Here is a 23920-nt window from a genome sequence, read left to right as displayed (position 1 = left end):
ACACACACACACACACACACACGATTAAAGAAAAAGAGGCCATAAATTTGAAATAGAGCAAGAGATTGGGTGTATACAGGATTCCTTAGGGGGAAGAAAAGGAAGAGGAAATGATGTAATCATAATCTCAAAACATGAAAAAAATTATTTAAAAAGGGCCTACCTCATTCTAGTCAGCCATGACAGCAAATGCTGACAAGGTTGTGGGGAAAGAGCAATGTTTGTGCAGATACTATGGAAAGCAATATGGAGGCCTCTTAAGACCCTGAAAACAGAACTACCAGATTTACTGCTCCTGGGCACAGCACAGAGATGTTGGCACAGTCATGCATATTGCTGTACCATTCACAATAGTCAAGCCACAGACCACCATAGATCAATGGATAGAGAAAACATCATATGTGGACACAAGAGATTTCATGTAGCCATTGAGAAAAATGAATGATGCTTTTGTAGGGAAAATAGGTGTAAATGGAAATTATTGTAAACAAAATAACCTGGACTCAGAAAGATGTATACTATGCTTTCTTTTTATATAGGGCCTAGATTTAAAATAATATGTGCATACATAATTATAATAGCTTGTCACAGTATTAGAAACAAGATCATGAGATGGGGAGACAGTGTTAGCGAAGTGTGAGCTAGGGAGGCAATGGAATACATGTGTGTTGTTAGTACTACTGTCCAAGCCAAACAAATGCCATCTTGGGGAAGTCAGCTATGATAGTTTGCAAAAGACCTTGTTGACTGTTGATCACCCCTTACTGGGGTATGCATCTGATTTGTACCACCTGTTGTATGCAGGTGATTTTGGAAGGAGCTAGAACAGTAGCTCTCAACCTGTGAGTTGGGACACCCTTGGAGGTCACACATCAGATATTCTGCATATCAAATAATTATATTATGATTCCTTATAGTAGCAAAACTAAAGTTCTGAAGTAGCAACAAAGTACATATATGGTTAGAGGTCACCATAGCACAAAGAAGTGTATTAAATGGTTGCAGCATTAGGAAGATTGAGAACAGAGTTCTAGAGTATATAGGTTAAGGAGTATACAGGCTATGGAGTATATAGGCTTGGGCATATATAAGCTATATACTCCCCATATATGTGAACATGGGAAAACAAGGATCAAAGATGTGAGGTTGAGAGGGTCTCAGGAGTTCCCTAAATCTTCCTGGGAACTACAGAACTTTCCCCACAGGAGATGTGCTATAGGTTGTATGAATGCCAAAGCATTGGGATAGAAAAAGATGTTCAGTGTTCATGTGTTCAAGGATAACCATTTGACTTGATTTGTAGAACCATGGGATTATTCTTAACTTTCAGTGCATGCCAAACCCCAAGTTCTCAAGAATAGAAAACTGGGCTAGGAAGTATTCCTTTGACTTGTAGCCTGGGTGTTCTGGCCCAGCGAAATGTGATCTAACCCATTGTAAGAAAAGGCTTCAAACGCTGGATTTGAAAGCAATCCTCCTCAGTTAAGGGGTCCATGTTAAAAGAGGATAGAGTTGTCTTAGAATAAGTACAATTTTTTTCATGCCAAACAAATGTTACCCATTTCAGTAATTGGGCAAGGGAGCATTTATGAGTCAGGGCAAGGGAGCATTTATGAGTCAGGACAAGTGCAACAAGAGGAAGGCAGTTACTGGCCTGTCTGCACGAGTGTTCTCATGCTCAACTTGCAATTATAATATTACCTTTGGGGTGCATAGGCTGAGGCTACAAAGCAAGGCTCTATCTCAAAAGAAAGTGGGAGGAAACAGACCTATGACACTTAATGAGGAACCATGATTTTGCTTTCTTCTTGAAACATCTAAATGGATGAAACACGAAAGGCCTTTAGCTAGTTTTGGTACATATATCACTTGAAACTTAGCTTCCATCTAGAACTATGACAGTTGGAGAACAAGTTTCGTAATGTTCTTTTTAATCGACTTCATTTTTTTTGGTCCAAGCCTCTGGTTTTCTATTTCCTTGTGGGAGTTTTAGAATTGGAATCTCTTCTTCATCCAGCTCTCTTTTTATGTTCTTCTTTCTTTACATAACCAAGTGAGCATGGTTGGCAGCAATTGCAGTTACAGTGTAGGCAGGTGATAGACTACATACCAAGAAAATTCTGATTTAATTATTAGGACCTATCATCTCCTCACATCCTGATCAGGAGATGTAACTTCTCTCTCCACATTTTCAGTGGTGTCACAGAATTTTAGAATCCCAGTTTACTTTTGGTATCCATGGAAGTTGAGTGGTGTTCATCACACACACACACACACACACACACACACACACACACACACACACACACAAACATGTACACAGACAAAGAGTCAGAGAGACAGAGACAGAAAGGTTTGGGCTTCTCAGTTCTCTTACAGAACAACAGGGTGTGAGTCTAGATAGTTGCTTCTTCGCCAGAGTCCAGCCCTGGTGGGGTTCAGAACCCAAGGGAGGATGTGTAGAATCAGTGAAAGAAGACTTGGATCAGGAAGTGCAGTTCATATATGCTGGCACTGAGACAACTCAGGTCACCTTTATTTACACATCTATTACTTCACAGTTAAAAATGTTTTATGTCCATTTTCTCATTTTCCCACATTCAATCTCTTTTAAGAGCTTCCTACATTTAACAATAGTGTGCACACTGTACTTTTTCCTTCCTTCTTCTCCTCAGTTCTCATGGTCTCCTGCTGACCCATATAGAGGAGTGATAGACTATATACTCAAGGAATTCTGATGTATTTGTTGGCACCTAGCATCTCCCCACATCTTGATCAGGAGAGATAATTACTCTAATGCCCAGGGCTCTCAGCAAATTAGTAACCTGTGTCAGTTCCTCAGCCTTGCTTGGCTCAACTCTGAATGTTCTAATGTCTTAGAACCAATGATCCAGCAAGGCCTTGCTAACTTTTTGATAATCATCTAAGCTGTTGTTTAATAGGTCAGTGGGCAAACTGTTGCCAAAATCAAGTTCCCATCAGGAGAGAACATCCTGACGTTAGCTGACCAGGCTAACGTGTGTTTCTGTACCCAGACCAGGCCCTTATGTTGACTCAACTGCATCATCATTATTAACAAGCAGAGAGGTAGTTCTGCTCAGAGACAAACAAGAATGAATCACTACCTCCAACACAAGACAAAAACGAACCAAACATTCTCTCAGGGTCCTTGCCATGTGGGAACCCTACTTCTTGGGCCTTGCCATGGGGAGAGCCTTTTACACTGAGTGCATATTTCCCAGCAAAGGCCATCTCCCTCTTTTTTGTTATTTCATCGGGTCTCTTGAATCTCTTTATTAGCAGCTGTCAATTTATTATTTATATGTCTGAGGATGACTGGGAAGAGAATAACAAGGATCACTATCTCTACTAGTGAAAACAAAACACCACAAACAGCTGGAGAAAAGGGGACAAGAAGTACTTTGATGCTGTTGTGCGTGGTGAGGAAGTCACTATGGGCAATCATGGAACAGTCATTAGAGAAACTCACTAAGAAAAACAGAAGGGACTTTTTTTTTGGAAAGAGATGATTTCTGAATGTGTAATAAACTAAACCTATGGGACTTACAATCCGAACAGTGCCAGAAAGATTCATATTCAGAGAACAAAATGTTAGCCCTTTATCTTTGGTATGACCCTTTTAAGGACATTTCTTTATTCCCTTTCTGGGAAGAAAGAGCACACCGCATTTGCAAAGTGATTCCACCATAATCCAAAAGGTATAATTCTTAACTTAACAAATAATGACTGTGACACCTTCCTGTCCACTGAGGACCTACCTAGGGTTTCCCGAGAGTATAATTATGCCATCAACTTAGTTTCCAAGACAGTTATAGGGAAGTGTCGATCGCTTCATGACACAGGGGCGGAAACAGATTCAGCATTTGTGAAGTTAATCGGTCTCAGAATTTAGTCTGCTAGAACCACCTGGTGACTGGTTCTAGCCAAAGACTCCCAACACACCCTCAGGGAATTAGGTTCACCAGGTCTCAGATGATGATGAGGAATCTGTGTTCTAGTCAGCTGTCCCTTATGTGCTCATGGTGATGGTGGTGCAAGGATGACATTGAGAGCACCTGGGGTTCTCTGTGGTCTTTCAGATACAACCTGTAGAGCCAGTTCCTACTCAGCATAGGCAGTGGCTGGCTCTGGAGCACAATTTTGAGCCATGAGTCAGCATGCTCCATTCTCACTGCTGATTATGCCATGGGGCTGGGACATGCACCAAGGCAGTCTACACCATCCCATTGCCAAAGGGACATTAATGTCAATGATTTCAGTTGTTCTAGAAATAAATGGATTAGAAGCAGCTGGCTTCCCGTTGGCCACTGGTGCTGAGCTTGCTAAAGGATCAACTACTGTTTTCCTAACTCCATTTTCCTCTATTGTTCATGAGAGGATTCCAGCTCACTGTTTTCTGCAGATCTAGGCATCATGTGGTAAGAGAGTGTTTTCATTGTCTGCACTCAAGCAGAACATATTAGTTTGAAAATCCAAAATAGTTTTTTTTGAACCCCACTGAAGCACTTGAACCAAAGAGGAAAGAAGGGAAGGGGGGTGGAAAAAGAGCCTATATACCCTCCCTCTAGTGTCCCACATAGTGATATTCGTTAATTCTAAAACATATTTACTGTTTCATTATTGTAAGTATGGGAAAATTTATTGTAGATAATTTAAAAATAATAAGCACAGGCATTTAACTTGCTTATTATTTTCCAAGTTAGAAGCAATCACTTTAGAGTTATAATATAATTTTTATTTTTATGTTTGATAATTTTTTTTTTTTTTGCGAGAGGAAGCTTAAAAGATGCCTCTGTGGTTAAAACACTTGCTTCTCTTGCAAACTTAGGTTTGATTCCCACCACCCACGCATGTCTGGTAGCTCACAACTGTCTGTAACCCCAGTGCCAATGGATCTACACCTCCTCACCTTCACAGGCATTGCATGTACCTGCAGGCAAAACAACCATATGCACAAAATGAAAAAAAAAACAAATAATTTTAGTTTTTCTCTTTGGAGTTCTTTTATATCACTTTCCAGGTCACAGGATAAAGGCAAATATTCTTTCTTTGCTCCTACCTCCTGCTCTTCTCTTTCTTTTTTGTACACCCGTGTGTGTGTGTGTGTGTGTGTGTGTGTGTGTGTGTGTGTGTGTTGGTATGCACATATGTGTATGTGTGTGTATTTGTGTGTGTTTGTGTGTGTGTGTATGTGTTATTGGGATTTGAACTCAGGGCCTTACACATGTTGGCAAGTGCTCTATCACTATTATTATTGAAACAGTTTCACTAAGTTTCCCAGGAAGGCCTTGAACTTATGATCTGCTTTTCCAGCCTCGTTAGTAACTAAGATTGCAGACATGAACTTCCAGACCCAAAAAGAGGCTTTTTTTTCATACAAATATTCGAAAAGTTTAAAGGCCCCTGTCTTTCTGTTCAAGTGTTTCAGTGGAGTTCAAGAGAGCAAAGAAAACAATTTTTTTTAAAGCACTGAAGTTTTAGAATGCTTGAATATTACTCTTCCGAATTACACGAATTCCATCCTGTACAGCTCACTACATCTCCCCCGTTATTCTTTTAAAAAGGACCATTAGGTGGAAGTAGTGGTCTGAGAGAGATCAGTCATGCATCACAGAGTGCCCAGCTCAGCCATGGCGAGCCACTCTTGCAGTCAGGACTGCACCCCAATGGCTAGGAATGAACTTATGCTGTAACACACCGTTCTGGGCTATATGTGTGTGTTATTTGGGGGAGAAACTGGGCAGAGGAGCATTTGACCGGCCCGTACGTTTAAACGGGGTGTAGCCACTTCTGTCTTAGGATCGACCTCTCAAACCCCAGCCTTATCCGTCATAGGATCACCTTGTTGCCCGCAAGGCACCATGTCTTAGATTGGTCAAGGGTCAGAGGAAGTTGTCCGTCACTGAAGAAGCTACATCAGGTCATCTTCTCATTCCTCTCACTTGAGCCCAGGGGGGAAAGAGCAAGGGCCAGATGGCATTAATATAAGAGATTGTGGAAATTGAGCCTCTCCCGATAAGTAGTGGACACCTCATCTGGTTCTCCTCAGCTGCTATGGCCATATCACCAAGGGCCTAGTCAAGCCTCTCCTGTAATAAAATTTAGAATTCCCAATTGTTAGTAACTACTCCAGAAAGTTCACCCACTGTGCTTGCCTAACAATAGACTGGGGGAGGGTAACTCCAGACACTGCAGACACAATGGCTGCAGCAGTAATGGCTGCTACAATAGCAGCGAAAGTGCCAAGGTCTTTCCCAGGACAGTTCAGGATCGGTCATTCTTCTCTGGAACAAGCAGCAGGCAATGGAACCATGTCTGAGATCTGCAGAACCAGGGCAGAGTTCCCCAGTCCACAGCAGCTTCACGCAGGTGGCCTTCCTGTGAAGCTACAGACTGCAAAATGACAACACCAGTTAAGGCAGCAAGAGTCACCAGGGGAATGAGGGGGGCAGGGGTAACAGCTGGAGTCCAGTCTTCTCCAGAAAGCAGCAGTGCACAGAGGGTTGGAGCGCAGGCCGAGGTGGGATGGGACACACGCAGTGGTAACACTGACTGCAGCAACGCCAAAATCTTTGTGATGACAAAAGATGAGGGGGAATCTTCCATCTTTCTCTCAGGGCAGAGGAATGACTTCAGGGACCTGAACCACAAGAGCTGAATCTTCATGCTCCCAGGATCAGCAAGTCTCACCAGCCACTCGGGCAGCTGGCACACTCCTGTAGCATCCTGTAGAAAAAACACAAAGATTCCCTCTTCCCCATATAAAATATCTGAACAGGATCATGCCAATATGTGGATCTTTCTATTTCACCTAGGCAGAAGTATGCCTAGTTGTAGGGTGCCATAAACTCAGAGTGTTCCTTGGCATCCAAATTTTAAAATTGAAATAAAAGAAGCATATTTTTAGCATACAGGGATAACTCCCTTTTTTATTTATTAAAATATTGTTAAAATATTATTTATTAAGATAAGTCCTTGAGGATTAAATTGAAGACACTGAGCACTTGTATTTATAAATTGACTTTTATACCAAATTATTGTCTCCAGCATTATTGTTTTGGATATATAAAGAATGAGATTTTTTGACTAACTGTTCCTATGTAAGGCCTATAATCTGCCTGGTATCATTGTCCTCCCTTGCTAAGGGGTCCAGGCAATCCAGTTTGAGTTCTTAAATGGCCTATAAAGGAACAGTACTTAGTGCTCTTAACCACTAAGCCATCACTCCAGCCCCTCACCAGCTTTATTTACCTAAACATAAGCATCCAGATTCAGTCATACTAGAAATCCCTGAGCTGGTAAGGTGAGGATGGGAGTTGAAAGTAAGCAAATGGAGTCTTCCTCTTTTTGTGAGGGAGTGTTATCAACTCCATTATCATTTTCAAAGAGCTGGGTCTATGGTTTTGTTTAGTTGTCTGAGCCAGAGCACTGAAAGGACAGTGAGTTGTCAGACATTCACACTGAAATCATTACTCACTGATTTCAAGTAGAAAACCTGCCTCTAATACAGCATTAAGTAATTGTATAATTTGAGGGCTAGTAGTATCTAAAAAGGGAAACTTTTTAATCAACTGTAAACCATAAGCCATACATTGGCTATCAGTATATGACTTAAAAGCTTGATTTTTTTTTTAAAACAGTGGCTACAGCACGTAATTTAATAATCTGTGCTGAAGCAGGGGAAACTGAAGAGAATAAACAAGTGATCCAATCATACATGTAGCCTTTTCATTAGATGAACCACCTATAAATACAGTAAGCTCATTTCCTATGGGTTGCATGCACAAATTTATAGGAAATACAAAAGCATGCAAAGAGTAAAATTACCAACTTTGCCTGAAAAATTTGTATATGTGATAGGCCAAATATCAGTATTTTGTAATAACCAATTTAATTGCTGTTTGGAATAAGATATGTTTTACCAGGTTTCTTTTTTTTTTTTTAAATATTTTCAAGACTCTAGCCTACAATTCTGTATTAACACACTGAAGCTTTATCTCCATAAGCCTTGTGTTGCAGGGCAACAGCAGATGCCCTTGCAGCACCTAGCTGGACTCTGCCTTAAGATAGCCCTAAGTAATTCTCAACTCTCTTTTGTGTCTTACTAAGTCTTTAGCATCAGGATTCCAATCTGGACACTATCTGAACCTACACACAAAGGTCATGACTGCCTTTTAGAACTTCTAAACTTATACAGGTTGTGATCCCAGAGGCACAGTCCCAAGAAGTATTAGGAGTACTAACATATGCAATGTTACATCATTTGCAATAGAAATCAAGCCTATCCCCACACCTATCCCAAAGGAACCCAGGGCAAACCTGAAATTCTTGTTTCTCAAGCACACTCAAGTGAGCATTATAGATTTCCTGTAACAGCCACTAACAAGCATCCCAAGTGGGATGGTGAGAAAACAAGAAGAGAGTCCAGAAAATAGAGGTCTGCTGAAGAGGGCAAAAGCATTTAGTCACATAGAAAGACAATCAAAAGATTAACAGACAAAAAAACAAAAGTGCGCACAAAACAAAAAACAAGCGGCCGCCTCAAGATTGCCACAAAACTGAGCTGATTCAGATGGGAGCTTCCATGAGCTCAGCAAAGACAGATGAACAGGAGCAGATTCCACATCACTCCTCCTTCCCAACCAGAATTGTCAAAGTCACAAGTAACACAAAACAAAGACCTAAGACACACAGACAAAGACCACTCTGGAAATACAGACAGCCGGAAAGGTGGGTCTTTTCTCTAATCCATGAGAATCGCCGAATCCTCACCGGCACCCAGACAGGAATCTCCCAGGCGTCCCTGGAGTCCCTTCTTACCTCCTGGGACGTCTCCCAGGGCAGCACAATCGGTGAGTCCCTGGCACATCTACCGCTCACATTTGCGTCTCTCCTGAGACACGATCCTCCCTCTCAGCCTGAGATGGGAGCAGCTGCAAAACCAGAACTCCAGAACTCCAGAACTCGAGAGCAAATACAGACCCAGAGTTTAGCCAGCACAAAACACAAAGACACAAAGACACAGACACTACCTCCTGAATCAGAACCGCCTAGGATCCTTTTTCTAGATTAAGATGTCTAATTATATCATACCAGATAGTAGAGAAGGGGGCTGGCCAGTGCTGTCTTAGCAGTGAATAGAGCCTGTTACTGTAGTTAGTACATTACTCTCAAAGGAAGACAGGGAAATTGTAGCACTCAAAACTATTACTACATAGGAAAATGGCATCTCAACTCTAGTGCAACTTTGAACCCACTTGAACACTATACACATCTCCATTGAAGAAAGGAGAATTAAAAAGAATGAATGACCGAATTAACAAAGTAGGTCCAAATGTGCAGTCACAGTGCAAAAACAATATGAAAAAGCAAGACAAGTCTCCTTCCTCCAAAAATTACTAAACACATAGTTAACACCATCAAAGTGAATGACTTTCAAGAACTTCCAGACAAAGCGTTCAAAAGAAAAGCTGTGAATATACTATTAGAAAACAAAAACAAAAAGCTGACTGAAATAAGAAAATCAATCCAAGATGATAATAAAGTTCAGTAGAGATAGGATTATTGAAAAAAAGCCAAATTAAAATGATGCTGGAAATGAAAAACTCAATGAACTAAATAAAAACTTCAATAGAAAGCTTCCCAATAAAATAGATCACATGGAAAACAGTATCAGGGCTAGCAGACAAAGACAAGGAATTGTTTTACTTTAAAGGTCAATGATAAATTGAAAATATATGAACAGAATGTGGTAAAACATTGGGATTACGTGAAAAGGCATAGCTTCAAATTATGGACATAGAAGAAGAAAAGAATACCATACTAAAAGTATAGAAAATATTTTTAATAACAAGATAGAAAAAATAGACTTGGACACAGAGATACCCGTCCAGGTACAAAAGGACTTCAAAACACCAAATGGACAGAACAAGAAAAAAACTGGACAGGATATTATAGTTAAAGACTAAAAACATATAATAAAGGTAGGGGGTTGGAAGTGTAAGGACAGAAACTTCAAGTCACTTATAACAGGCAGGCCAGTCAGATAACAGCAGTTACCCATTAGAGATAGTCAAAGCCAGAAGGGCCTGGAAGGATGCATTCCAAGCTCTGAAAGACTACAGCTGGCAATCTATGCCATTATACCCACTGTAACTATCTATGACAATTACGGGGAAATAAAAAAGCATAGAAACAGATGAAAGGAACTTATGACCAACTCTATAGGCTGAAAATTAAAGGTGGCAGTTTATTCAACAAGCTTTAAGCACAATGATTGGGTAGGTTCTAACCCTCTAAGCTATCTGCATAACCACCACAGGTTCTGAGCTGCTTGTGTTTAGTATCTCCTTGGCTTGTTCTGCTGTAACTGTCCTCATGAAAACATCCTTTGGTAACTCCTCCTCATGCCCAACCTTCCTCCTCCTCCTCTTCTTCCTCCTTTTCCTCCTCCCACTCCTCTTCCTCCTCCTCCTTCCCCTTCTCCTTCTACTCCTCTTCTTTCTCCTCCTCCTTCTGCCTCACCTTCTTCTCCTTCTTGTCCTTCTTCTTCTTGACCTTCACCTACCTTGTGATTAACTCCTTTTCCTGTTTCTTTTCCCTTGGACCTCTGGCTGGAACTGGGAGTCCAGCCTTTCTATCTCCTCTGCCTGGTCACTAGCCACTCATTAGCCAATGTATTAGTCAATTTCAGATAATTTAATAATGATTCTTTACATCACATTGATAGAGGAGATTCTTCAATATGACCGAGCCCATGTCAGAACTGTAACTAGATATTGGGACACAGAAATTAGCATCTGAATACACAGAGCATAAAATCCTCCTTCAACAAGCTCCCCATAAAACACTGGAAGGATTAATTTGGATTAAAAATGAAAACAAAACAAAACAAAACACAAACACACCCATGGAGCCATGGGGGAGAATAAACAGTTAATCCAAAGAAATGTAAAAAAAATACCATAAAATGAACAAGATTATAAGAATTAATATACATCTTTCATTTATAATTCTGAATATTAGTGGTCTCAATAAGAACAGGAGTAGTATATGGGATAGAAAACAAGATGCATCTCTTTGCAGAAATACACCTTACTATCAATGTTAGACACTGTCTTAAAATAAAAGTTGGAAAAGGTATTTAAAGCAAACGAAACTAGAAAACAAGCAGGTATAGCTATTCTAGTATTTGATAAAATAGACTTCAAATAAAAGCAAGTATTAAGAGGTAAACAAGATAATTTCATGCTCATGAAAAGCATAATATACCAAGAGTATAATAAAATTCTAAACATACACCTACCAAACACAGACTCACACAGTTTCATAACAAAAAGAGTACAAGATGTAAATCCATAGATCGGGAGACTTCAGTGCTTCACTCTTTCTATCAGATTATCCTGACAAAAATATATAAATATTAGAGGTAAATTACATCATAAACCACATGGTTGTTATGACACCCACAGAATATCTACCCTAACACCAAAGGACGTACATACATCCCTGAAGAAATAAAGAAGTTAGTTAAAAGTTCATAGAACTGAATGGAAATGACAGCACAAAATACCAAATTTATGATACAAAATAAAGGCAATCCTAAGAGTATTGTTTATAATGCTAAGTGCTTATATCAAAAAGTTTGTGAAATGTAAAATGAACAACTTAATGATGTACCTTCAGGTCCTGGATAAACAAGATCAATCAAGTGCAAAAGCACTGCACGAAGAGAAACAATCAAAATCAGGGCAGAAACCGGTTAAGTAGAAATAAATAACAGGACAATTACAAAGAATCAATGAAATGAAGAGTTGGTTTCTTGAAAAGATAAGCAAGATGGCAAACCCTTTCCTAAATTGACAAAATGAAACAGAAGACATAAATTAATAAAATTACACATGAAGAGAGCCATTACAGCAGGTAACTATAGAATTTAGAAAATCATAAAGATTTACCTTAAAAAAGTTTACTCTATAAAATTGGAAAAACATCTTAAATAAATGGATGATTTTCTAGTTGCAAACTGCATATCCTAATTAATTCAAGATGAAATAAACAGACTTACAACTAGCACTTAGCTTGAAGCAGAAATAAAACGTACCTCAGTCAGTGAAAGTCTAGGATGAGATGGATTCACTGAATAATTATACCAGACCAAAGAATAAAGCACCACTACTACTCAAACGCAAAAGTAAGATGACCATCTTAATAGATGTAGAAAATAGCTTTAACAAAATTCTACATTCCTTCACGATAAAAGTCATGGAGAAACTAGGCATGTTAGCCTAATAAAGGATATATGCAGCAAATCTATAGTCAATATCATGCTAAGTGGAAATAAACTTAAAACATTCCCACAAAAATCAGGAAAAAGGATGAGAGGATCTACACTCTCCACTTTTATTTAACACAACTCTTGAAGACTCAGTTACAGAGCTATGATAAGTAAAGGAAACAAAACAGACACAAATAGATAAAGAAGTATTCTTACTAACAGATGACATAATTATCTGTAGAAGAGAGCCTATAGACCACCACCACCAACCAACCAACCAACCAACCAACCAACCAACCAACCAACCAAAACAATGACAAAGAAACAAGCTAAAACCAGATCAGAAACTTGCCATGTTGCTCAAGAGAAAAAAAAAATCAAATCCCATACCAAATTGAAATTAAGGGAAAGAATAATACAGACTAAGTGGACTTCAAATTATAAAATCTCATCAAACACAGAATGAATGATAGAATGAGCGATATGTGAAAGGAGTCACAATAAATGGGGTGGTCCTTAGCCAGAGTGTCTAACAGAGGAGATCTTTCTCTCCCAGGTAAGAAGGGAGACCCTTGTGGGTGGATCTGTATGAGGTACCCTGTTTGAAATGGTATGCTTCCTTCCCAGAAAACTGCAGTACTTATATGGAAACTTTTGTTATGTTCCCAAGATTAAAACACAAGTATCTCATCAAAGGGACATGAGGAACTGAAAATGACAGTTTACAAACAAACTCCCAAGGACAGTGTTCATTACTTTTCAGAAAGTATTATCAAGAGATATTAAATCTAAACTAATGTTAATATTAGTTTATTGTTTTTAATATTTTTAGTGGTTTTTAGTTCACAAAATATAATTTGTATAAATTTAATGCTATTTTTGAGTGGTGAGTGGCGTGTGAGTTGTATGTAACTCAGAAAGCCTACATTGAAAAGAAGTATAAGGGGAAAGAAAAGAAATATAAGGAGAAAGCAATTAAACAAAAATTTCTTATACACAAAATCCCTATCATAAATCTAGGCTAGTGGTCATCACTTTTATACCTATACTGCTTGACTTCTGTATTAGTTTGCTTTTCTCTTCCTGGGACACCATAACCAAGGCAATTTGTGGGAGAAAGGATTTATTTGGGCTATGGTTGTAGAAGAGTAAGAGTCTATCACCATCACAGTGGGAAGGAAGTGTGACAGCAGGACCTCATGCCTGCAGGAATATCTTTGTGTGTGTGTGTGTGTGTGTGTGTGTGTGTGTGTGTGTTTAATTTTTTTCTTTATTAACTTGAGTATTTCTTATTTACATTTTGATTGTTATTCCTTTCCCAGTTTCCAGGTGAACATCCCTTAACCCCTCCCCTCTCCTTCTATATAGGTGTTTCCCTCCCCATCCTCCCCCAATTACCGCCCTCTCCTCAACAATCACATTCACTGGGGGTTCAGTCTTGGCAGGACCAAGGGCTTCCCCTTCCACTGGTGCTCTTACTAGGATATTCATTGCTACCTATGAGGTTGGAGCCCAGGGCCAGTCCATGTTTAGTCTTTGGGTAGTGGCTTAGCCCCTGGAAGCTCTGGTTGGTTGGCATTGCTGTTCATATGCGGTCTCGAGCCCCTTTAAGCTCTTTCAGTCCTTTCTCTGATTCCTTCAACGGGGGTCCCGTTCTCAGTTCAGTGCATTGCTGCTGGCATTCGCCTATGTATTTGCTGTGTTCTGGCTGTGTCTCTCAGGAGAGATCTACATCCAGTTCCTGTCGGCCTGCACTTCTTTGCTTCATCCATCTTATCTAGTTTGGTGGCTGTATATGTATGGGCCCCATGTGGGGCAGGCTCTGAATGGGTGTTCCTTCTGCCTCTGTTCTAAACTTGGCCTCCCTATTCCCTGCCAAGGGTATTCTTGTTTCCCTTTTAAAGAAGGAGTGAAGCATTCTGCAGGAATATCTTTAACCTGAGGCAGAAAACAAAGAAAGTGAAGTCAAGATAGCTTCTGCCATTTCTTTAAACTTTCAAAGTCACTCCAGTGACATAATTCCTCCAATAAGTCTCCACCTAAACCTCCCTGTTAAACAATGTCATCAACTGGTGACTAAGTATTCAAACATCTGCATCCAGGGATCACTCCCTTCGAAATTACTGCATTCTACTTTCTGTTTCCCGTAGGCTCCTGGCCATATCATGACTGCCGAAAAGTTAAAAATCTTTTCTGCGAATCCAGACAATCTCTTAACTGTAGCCCATTGTGAAATCAAAACCAAATTACATACTTCCACCATATCATAGCACAGGCTATAAACTGCCATTGCAAAGGAGAGAAGTGACAGCATAGTGAGGGAATACTGGACCAAAGGAAGACTAAAACTCAGCAGGGTGGATTACCAATCCTCATGGATACATGTACATGTAATGGGGAATGTGACTGTCTCCTTCAGCTTTGCTGTCTGCTATCTTGGACTGGTTCTGCTCTCTGTGTGCACCTCTCCTAGATAGATATCCCACAGCTGTGGCATCTCCTACATCTTCAGGTCTCCAATTTAATCCAGACTTCGCTTCTATAGAAATGACCTGTTGGGGACTCTAGGCAGGGATGCCTCTGCCACACACATGGCCTCAGCAGATGTCTGAAACCATTGACGAAGATTTTACAGACCCTTTACTCCCATATTCTTCGTGACTCCAAAGCAAGCACTGTGTAAATGACATTGACAAGTTTGGCGGCCATCTTGGGATGGCCCCTGGCCCCTTGAATCATATTTGAAGCAGCTGTTGTTTGTCGTTTTTTTCTCGAAGTAGAAAATTCTTTAGAGGTTTTCCTTTCACAAGTTGGAATGTTAACTAGCTGGGGTCTTGCCTGAGGGGACCCTTCCCCATATTGCACCACAGATCAGGCTTCCCTTAATCTCCTTATCTCGTTCAGTATAAACCTTAGCTGCAATAGTGTTTTATCTCTTCAAACAGTACATTTTTTTTGTATTTCTTTCTATTTCATTACTCTTTTTTTGTTGTTGTTGCTGCAGACCAGTGTAGAAGTGACCATTTATGATTATGTAGCAGAGTCAACTTAGGCTTTCCTGAATTCTCCTAAGCCAAAGAAATCAGTTTATTACTTTAAAATTTAGCTTCAGGCAAGTTCTTAGAACAAGTGCAGAAGACAGACACATTCTTTGCCAAAATATCACAAGCATAATCTCTCACCCAGTTGCTAAAGTACTGTTCCCTCTCAAACTTCTTGAGTGGGGCTTGCATAGTCCACGCTGTTCTCAGCATTGTTTTCCAAGCTACTACTAAGACAGCCCATTAAGCATTGCTTAAAGCACTCAACTACTTTTCTAGGACTGAGTTTCAAAGCCCTTTACAATCCTCTAAAAACTAACGAGATCAGGTCAGTCAGCTGCCATTTTAGTAAGTTCTTATCAAAAAGAGACTTCATCAGAGGAAGGGTTCTGGAGATCTGTAGACAGTCAAGATCTTCTCTGGGTATTTCTGTTGTTGATCATAACAGAGTAGCCATGATGGCAGAGATGGGTATTATTCATAGGCTCCATAACATGTACTTTCATTAACCAAGGCTGACGTAACAAGAGTTGTGACCGAGTGGCAGATCTGCCAGCAGCAGAGAACAGCATTGTATCCCTGATGTGGAACTATTCCTCAGGATGACCAGCTAGCAATCTGGTCACAGAAGGACTATACTGGATTGCTCCCTTCCATGGAAAGGGCAACATTCTGTCCTTATTGGATTAGATATTGCATCAGGTTATGGATTTGCCTTTCCTAAAGATAATGCTTCTGTCAAAACTATCATGGGCTTACAGAACACCTTATCCACCATCATGTTATTCTAAATACATTGCTTCTGAATAAGGAACTCATTTCACAGCTAGAGAAGAATGACATTAGGCCCATGTCACGGATCCACTAGTCCTATGCTCCCTATCATCCTAAAAGAAGCTGGCTCGATACAGTGGTAGATGGTCTTTTGAAGACACAGTTATATTGCCAACTAGGTGACAGTAGTGCAGACAGATGGAGCTGGGTTCTCCAGGAGGTATATGCTTTGAATCAGTGTCCAATCTATAGTAGTTTCTCCCATAGCCAGGATCCAGGTATCAAGTGGTAGAAAAGGGAATGGTTCTGCTCCCTATCACCCCTAATGACCCACTAGAAAAAAAATTTAGGTTCAGCTCCTCCAAACTTAAGTTCTGCTGGCCCAGAAGTTTTAGCTCTAGAGTGGGGAACACTCCTGCCAGGAGACACAACAAACACCCCTCTGGATTGGGAACTCAGACACATCTCTGGCCACTGTGGGCTTCTGATGCCCTTAAGGCAAAAAGCTAAGAAAAGATTAACAACATTTGGTGGGATGGTTAATCCAAGGGGGAAGTTGGATTGCTTATAATGGAGGTAAGAAAAATTATGTATGGGTGCAGGGGATTTGTAATTAAAGTCAATGGGAAAATATAACAACCTAATTTAGCTCCTTAGAAATCAAAGTATGGGTCTCTCCTCCATTAAAAGAATCAAGACCTGCTGGGTTACTTGCTAATAATGAAGGAAATTCAAAATAGAAAGGTCATGAACTAGTTGCAGAAACAAAGATTGTAATAAGAGCATATCTATACTGTTTTGTTAGGGAGCTGCATACACATATATTACAGTAATATTTACATCTGCTTTTTTCTATTCAACACCAATGGAGATAATATCAGTGGTTAAAAGTAAATTTATATTCTTACATTCAAATTATGAGACATTAAAAGACTATGTAAGTGATTTTGCCACCCATTTAAAATATATAGAACATCTACAGTTGTATGTGGATATTAGGTAAAATTATGACCTGGTTATTAAGGAGATGTGGTTGTGTCAAGTTGATAAGAAGTGTACTTGTGATGGATAATCTTGGCAAATATAAGTACATCTGGATTCAGCTGTTTGAACCAGGAATACCCACCCTAAATCTAGGCCATACCTTCTGGTGTGTAGTGGTTTGAATGAAAATGACCTCCATAGGCTCATAGGTTTTAGTGTTTGGTCATCAGGACTGGCACTATTTGAAGGAATTAGGGGGTATGTCCTTGTTGGAGTAGGTGTGACCTTGCCGGAGGAAACATGTCACTGGCTTGGAGGTTTCAAGTGCCCAGGCCAGGCTCCAAGTCTCTTTTTGGTGCCTGTGGATCAACCAGATGTAGAACTCTAAGCTACAATGTCTGCCTGTGTGCAACCATGCTTTCCACCATGAAACTGTAAGCGAGACCCAAGTGGCCACTGGCCACTTCCCTGATTGGGCCTGGAGTAGCAGGGAAAGGTTTAGGAGTCTCCAGAGTACCTGAAAGGAGTGTTTGCTAGCAGAGGAAGGTTTAGGAGTGGCCAACCTTTGAGCTAGTCATAGCATGTCAAAAATTAACTGAGATGTATGCCTTTCATTCACAAATCCAGAGAGCTCCTGGGCACATACATGTGTGCATTCCTCAGGGAGCTAAAGCGGTTAGCTAAAACTAATGCTAGAGTTTTCCTTTCTAAGAGTTGCTATGGTCATTTTGTCTCTTCACAGCAATAGAACAGTGGCGAAGACACGGTGGCAATAACCAGCAAGTCCCAGATGTCAGGAAAGCAAGAGGCTCCCAGGACCCAACATCCATGATATTAGCTGAAAAGCCCAACAAGGGAGGGAGAACCTGTAGGGACTATATCCAGAGCTTAGGCAAGGCTCCCAGCTGGGGGATGGAGCTGCCCACTCATCTCCAAATTTTTAACCCAACATTGCTACCGTCTAAAGGAAATACGGAGACAAAGCGTGGAACAGAGACTGAAGGAAAGTGCCATGCAGAGACTGCCCCACATAAGGATCCATCCCATATACAGACACTAAACCCAGACACTATTCCTGATGCCAGCAGTGCATGCTGACAGGAGCCTGAATATAGCTGTCTCCAGAGAGGCTCTGCCAGAGCCTTACAAATACAGAGGCAGATGCTCACAGCCAACCATTGGACTGAGCCCGGGGACCCCAATAGAGAAGTTAGAGAAAGGATTGGAAGAGCTGAAGGGGTTTGCAACCCCATAGGAAGAACAACAATATCAACCAACCAGAGCCTCCAGAGGGACTAAACCACCAACCAAAGAGTGCACATGAAATGACCAGTGGCTTTGGCCCCATATGTAGCAGAGGATGGCCTTGCTAGGCATCAATGAGAGGAGAGGTCCTTGGTCCTGTGAAGGCTCAATCCCCTAGTGTAGGGGGATGGCAGGGTGGGGAGGTAGGAGTGGGGGAGCACCCTCATAGAAGCGGGTGTGGGCATGGGATAGAGGGTTTCCAGACAGTAAACCGGAAAAGGGGATAACATTTGAAACATAAATGAATAAAATATTTTAAAAAAGGACTTGGAAGGATACAGCTTTGCTCTTTACCTCTTTGCCCTCCTGCTCATTGACAAGTTCATGTGTCTTGTTTCTGAGGTTTTTCTTTGCTGCTATAAGTACCGACATCTTCAGTATCCCTACATAGACTGAAGATCAGCAGCTCTCGACTTGACTGTGAGACTGGAGTTGCCGGGACATCTGGCCTTGTGAACTCAGCTAGCACTGGGTTCTCAGCCTTTCTGGTATGAGTCAACCATTGTTGGACTGCTGTAAGACCATATTTTGTAACCCAGTCTAATAAAACCCCTTTAAATGTATGTGCACTACAACTGCAAGTGCCTTTTGTCGTGGCATTCTGAACAAATGATTAGGAAACAGCATTTCCCACTAACACAGCAGACCTTAAGTAGCTCCATGACAACTCTCCGAGGTGAGCACAGCAGCAATGTGAGCACACATCGGACAATGGATGGGTAGTGCAGACCCTTCTAGAATAAAACAGCAGGTGACGATACACAGAATGATGCCCACACAGGATTTCAAACACACATTACTGATGATTTTTACCTTATTTATTGGAAAGCGTAGAATTTTTAGACCTACTAGTTATTTTTCCATACAAGATTGAAACTCAAGCAATATAAATATTTAACATTTTGGTATAAAATTAATAGCTGAAAAAAGATGCAACCCAATAAGGAGGTAAGTTTTTGTTTTTGTTTTTATTTTTGTTTTTTTTTTTTAGCAGTATTACTGTGTGCAGCCATTTTTTAAAACTTGAATGACTATCTGGGCCAACAGTTTATTTCCTGTTTCATTTTATTTTTCATTTTGAAAACAGCCCCCTTTACAGCACCAAGTTGTTCCTTTCCTTTTTAAAAGGTTAGAACAACTCCATGTATAAATACCTTTCAGGGCTTTTGAATCTTAAGAAGGAGTCATGTGACAACTCCGAAAGACAAAGTACCTTCATTTTTCCTTTAACTTCAAACCAGTCCCATCCTGTTGTGAGCAAAATGAGAAAGATGGACAAGGTTCAAGAGAGCTCAAAACAAACAAAATACTGCTTTATAAAGTACCAGTGTAAACAGACCATCTTGCACATGAGATGACATTTTCCAGCCAGTGACAACTTTTACCAGTTCCAAGTAGAAACACGGACACTAATTATCCATGTATACCCAAAGCCAGCAGTTATCAAAGGGCCAACCGGAGAGGATGAACTATGAAGCTGCTTTTCAAGTTACACTTTTCTTCTCTAGTGTTTAAAAAACTGATCAGAAAATCTGAACTGTAGTAATCTAAAACCCTGAATCTACCCCCAAAATAACTATTTCAGAAATGTTTAATACTAGTCTTGAAGTTAGTAAGAAACTACCTGAGCAGTATAAACAAGCTCCATATCTCATAATAAAAAACCTTCACAAAGATTTCTGTAAACATTTATTTATTTTTTTTTAAAATCTACCTGCGAAAACACAGATATCATTAGTTGTGTATTTTGAGAAATTCTTAAGAGTTTTTGTTTTTAACTTTGTTTCTAACACCATCCTAATAATGGCAGCTAAACTTTCCCTACCATGTGCCTCTGTCTGAGGTTTGCTAAGCATCTACCTCTGCTGGCTGAAGTCACGTTTTGGCCTGCATCACAGGTCCTTAATTGATGAACACCCCTTAGCCCTTTCTGTGGGATGCATTGTTTCTGTAACAGCCATGGGTTTCAATCCCGTTTTGTAAAATAAATGTAATTAATTTATTAGACCTGCCACGCCTCTGATTACAAAGAGCGTGCAGATTTACCAAAATTTCTAATCTCATTTGGTCGGTTTCTCTAGCTCTCTTACTCTGCTCCCATGTTTGAAATATTAAAAGATAACCTCTGATAGTCATTGAGTCTAATAGTGGTTTGTTTTAGACGTGATAGCGTATTGAAAACTTCCAGGTTAAAAAGTCTGCACTTGGAACGAAATCTGTGGCCTACAAGACCTTCTTGGTAAGTGGAGGGTTAGTATGAGTATTGAGTGCCATGGTCTGGACTCCAAGTTAACATATTACAAGTTACAAGGAAAAGGGATGGGTAATGTTTCTTTGTTTTTCCCCTTTTGGGTGCTGAGCTTTACCCCTTGCTCTATCTCTCCCTAAACAAAGGCCAAGATTTAATGCTTTAAAAGCAACTGAATAATTCATTAAGTTAAAACCGGCTTATTGGAGTTGACAGTAACTTATCTTTAAAAAAGGACCTCCAGGGGCCAGGCACTACTCCTGTTTTATAACTTTAGAGAAAGCCTACACACAGCATTGTTTAGAGCAGAGCTGACCACTTTGTAAAGTTTTACACTAAAAATTAAATTTGAGAAAGTGACACAAATGTGTTTTAAGTGAATCTAGAACTGTCTAGGGAAACAGCCATAGGAATGCCAATGTTAAGCGACTTAACCGTAACAAAATTGCAGACATTTTCCTTGTATGTCCTCATTCCAATGAACCTTTCATCATGTTGGTAGTTTTCTTCTATACCATTTGCCTCCCCCAACCTCTACCTAGCACTCTCTAATGAAGATAATTTGGATTGCTTGTTCTAAGATGTATTCAATTTCTCAGAAATGCTACAATTATACATTTGTTAGGTGTTCCCCCAAAACTACTATTTTGATATCAAGGCTTCTCAGTTGTTCTCCCTACCTCAAAATACCTATGTGGAACCAAATGAGACCTTGAAATTTTTACTTTACTCTTGTTCACGATCTAAGTCTTTTAAAATATGAATTCCTTGAGATGAAATTAAGCTGTTAATTTAATTTAAGAGTTCCACTGACTCTAAGTTCGATTGGGTTCTGAAACGATCCCTTTGCTTTCCATCCATTCGACTTAGGGCAGAGAGAAGCATTTACAGAATCCTTTTCCGTTCAAGCCTGGCTCAGTGACAGTTAACGCAGTACAGCATCCCAGTGGTATTAAGCAAATGCAGCCCTACAAGGGTACGAGTTCCTGTAAGTCAGTCTGCAGAGAAGAACTATCTTAATTAACCTGCAGTAGATCTGACCAAAAAACCCTTTCGAAATGTCCTTCACTTTAGGATCTGTGGCCTCCACCCAGAGGTCCTGCAGGTCTTGTGAGTGTCCATGAGACGTTATCATCTTTTCATAGATACAGGGATGGTAAGGAATCTTCCCTTCCCCTGAGAAAAATACATGGTCCTGTGGCACGACCCCCACTTTATTGGCACAGAGGCCCATGAACACATCGTCTATGTACATGCTGGAATTCAGCGTCTGTGATGCCTCATAGATTTTGGCAGCTACATCGTTGGAGACGACATAGGCAGCACCAGCGGTATAGTCAGGGTAGGCTGGCCACTTGTACATTTCATAGGGAACATAGTACTTGCTACTTTTGTCTCTAACAGGAGGGCCCCCTCGGTGAACGTGACCAATCCAAAAGTCTCGAACTCCAACCTGCTCCAGCCCTTGAAGGTATTCAATGAGATTTGGCATGTGGATAAATATGTCGTCATCAGCAGTCATCAGGAATCTGGCATGTGGGCAAAAGGCGTTTGCCCAGCCGAACTGAAGAAGAAATTTAAAAGTAAGATTGTGGAAAGAATCAGTGAAATCTTGCTGAATTATGTCGTGGTACACTTGATCTTCCCAAATCAGTCTTTTTTGCAGCTCTTTTCCCTTCAGTGGATGAGGAGTTCCTAACGCGAACAGAATTTTGATGTTGGCGTTGAGCTGAGACTGGACGTAATTCTCGTTGCCCCACGTCTTTCTGATGGCAGAACGTCGCTCGTAGTTTTCAGGGGCAGTCTTTATAAAGAGTAAGAGGAGGACATCTTGGGCCTGACACTTCTCTCTGTGGTTGATCAAGTATGGGTGGTGAGGCTGCACAGAGCTGTGCTTGAGAGACAGGGAATCGTTCACAAAGTCATAGCTATTTATAAGGTATCTGTAGGAGTAGGACTTCATGTGGCTCATGATGTAATTATTGATCGGGCCCCAAAAAACCATGAAGCTTAATATAAAACAAATGGCAAATAAGTGAAAAAACTGCCATCTTTTGACTCTTCTGCTGCTGACGAATGCTCTCATGTTCTCCGGTCTGTGTGTGTGTGGACGCTTGCTTCTTCGGGATTCTAGAACTTTGTATTGGTAGAATAGATAGATGTGTTTCTTAACGCATATTGGTCATAAAATATGGGGAAAGGTCTCATTCCTCACAATATTCTCTCTTAGCAACATTTTCTCTGCGATTGTACAAGAAGGGCACACTATAGAATGAAGGCATGGGCGCGTCCAAATCCGTTGACTCTGGTGTTCCTCATTAAGTTCTGTTCGCTGCCTCACATGCTTGATCCGTGTGGTTCTTTCTATGAACATGCACTGTAGCCAAAAGAACAACACATGAATGGGACTCTGAGTTACCACACAGAAAAAATATTCCTTGTCCCTTCCACCAAATATGACCTGAGTGATCCTCACAAAACTATTTGTGGCATTAGAATTTAATAAGATAAATTAAAGTTCCATAGAAACGTCCCCATACTAGGTAGGAATAAGGGTAAACTTTCTTTCTTTTTTTTTTCTTAAAAAAAAGAGAGAAGTGAACACTAATGGCCTTCTAGTCACTCACAGTTTGTTGTACTGTATCATGCATCCCACCACAAACCCTGAGGAACTAGGGCAAGCATAAGTCAATTTAGTCTTTATCAGGGCAAATGAGAGTACGCATACGTGGGCTAGTAAGGAGAGGAAGTCAGATAATTAACCAACACATGGGGTTCTCTCATTTGGACAGATTATTCTGTCTTTCCTTAACACCCACTGCTTCTATCTTTACTAGTACCCAAATGTGCTTTATCCATCCATACCGGAAACTCATTTTCAAAACTTCCATTGCCGTTAGCCCCATCTCCAATTGTTTAATCCACAAGATACTCCTCAAAGTCTTTTCCCCTTCTGGTGATCATCCGTTCTCACCTAGACTAGGGTACAGACTTACGGGGTAGCACTTCGGTCAGACTGAACTTTCCAAAACTGTGATATAATCAAAGATCCCTCCCCATCCCCACCATCTAGTGACAAGACAGAGTCTAGGTTATGAGTTAATGTGATGTTTCAATCCCTTTGACTCTACCTCTCCAGCTATGCTATTACATTGTTGGACAATATCAAATCTCTGACAGTTTCATGTATCCTGCCTGATCTTCGCATCAGTAATACTGTTGGACTAGCATGTCCCAATTTTCTCACAGCATGGTGTGGTCACATTCCTA

General features: G+C 40.5%; 1 protein-coding gene across 1 annotated transcript; it reads right to left on the bottom strand.

Annotated features, from left to right (window-relative positions):
- Positions 1 to 19202: 19202 nt before the first annotated feature.
- B3gnt5 (UDP-GlcNAc:betaGal beta-1,3-N-acetylglucosaminyltransferase 5) lies at positions 19203 to 23034 on the bottom strand. Its single transcript, XM_032899941.1, has one exon. The coding sequence runs from the start codon at positions 22734 to 22736 to the stop codon at positions 21603 to 21605; it is 1134 nt and encodes a 377-aa protein (XP_032755832.1). The 5' UTR covers positions 22737 to 23034; the 3' UTR covers positions 19203 to 21602.
- Positions 23035 to 23920: the final 886 nt, after the last annotated feature.

This window comes from Rattus rattus, chromosome 4 (assembly GCF_011064425.1).
Source record: "Rattus rattus isolate New Zealand chromosome 4, Rrattus_CSIRO_v1, whole genome shotgun sequence".
Classification (NCBI taxonomy): domain Eukaryota; kingdom Metazoa; phylum Chordata; class Mammalia; order Rodentia; family Muridae; genus Rattus; species Rattus rattus.
The sequence above is the reverse complement of the archived record's forward strand: the minus strand, read 5'-3'. Positions and strand labels throughout refer to the sequence as shown.

Bases quoted from the DNA above. Each gene is read 5' to 3' on its own strand.
- B3gnt5 (XM_032899941.1), bottom strand. From the start codon at position 22,736: ATGAGAGCATTCGTCAGCAGCAGAAGAGTCAAAAGATGGCAGTTTTTT.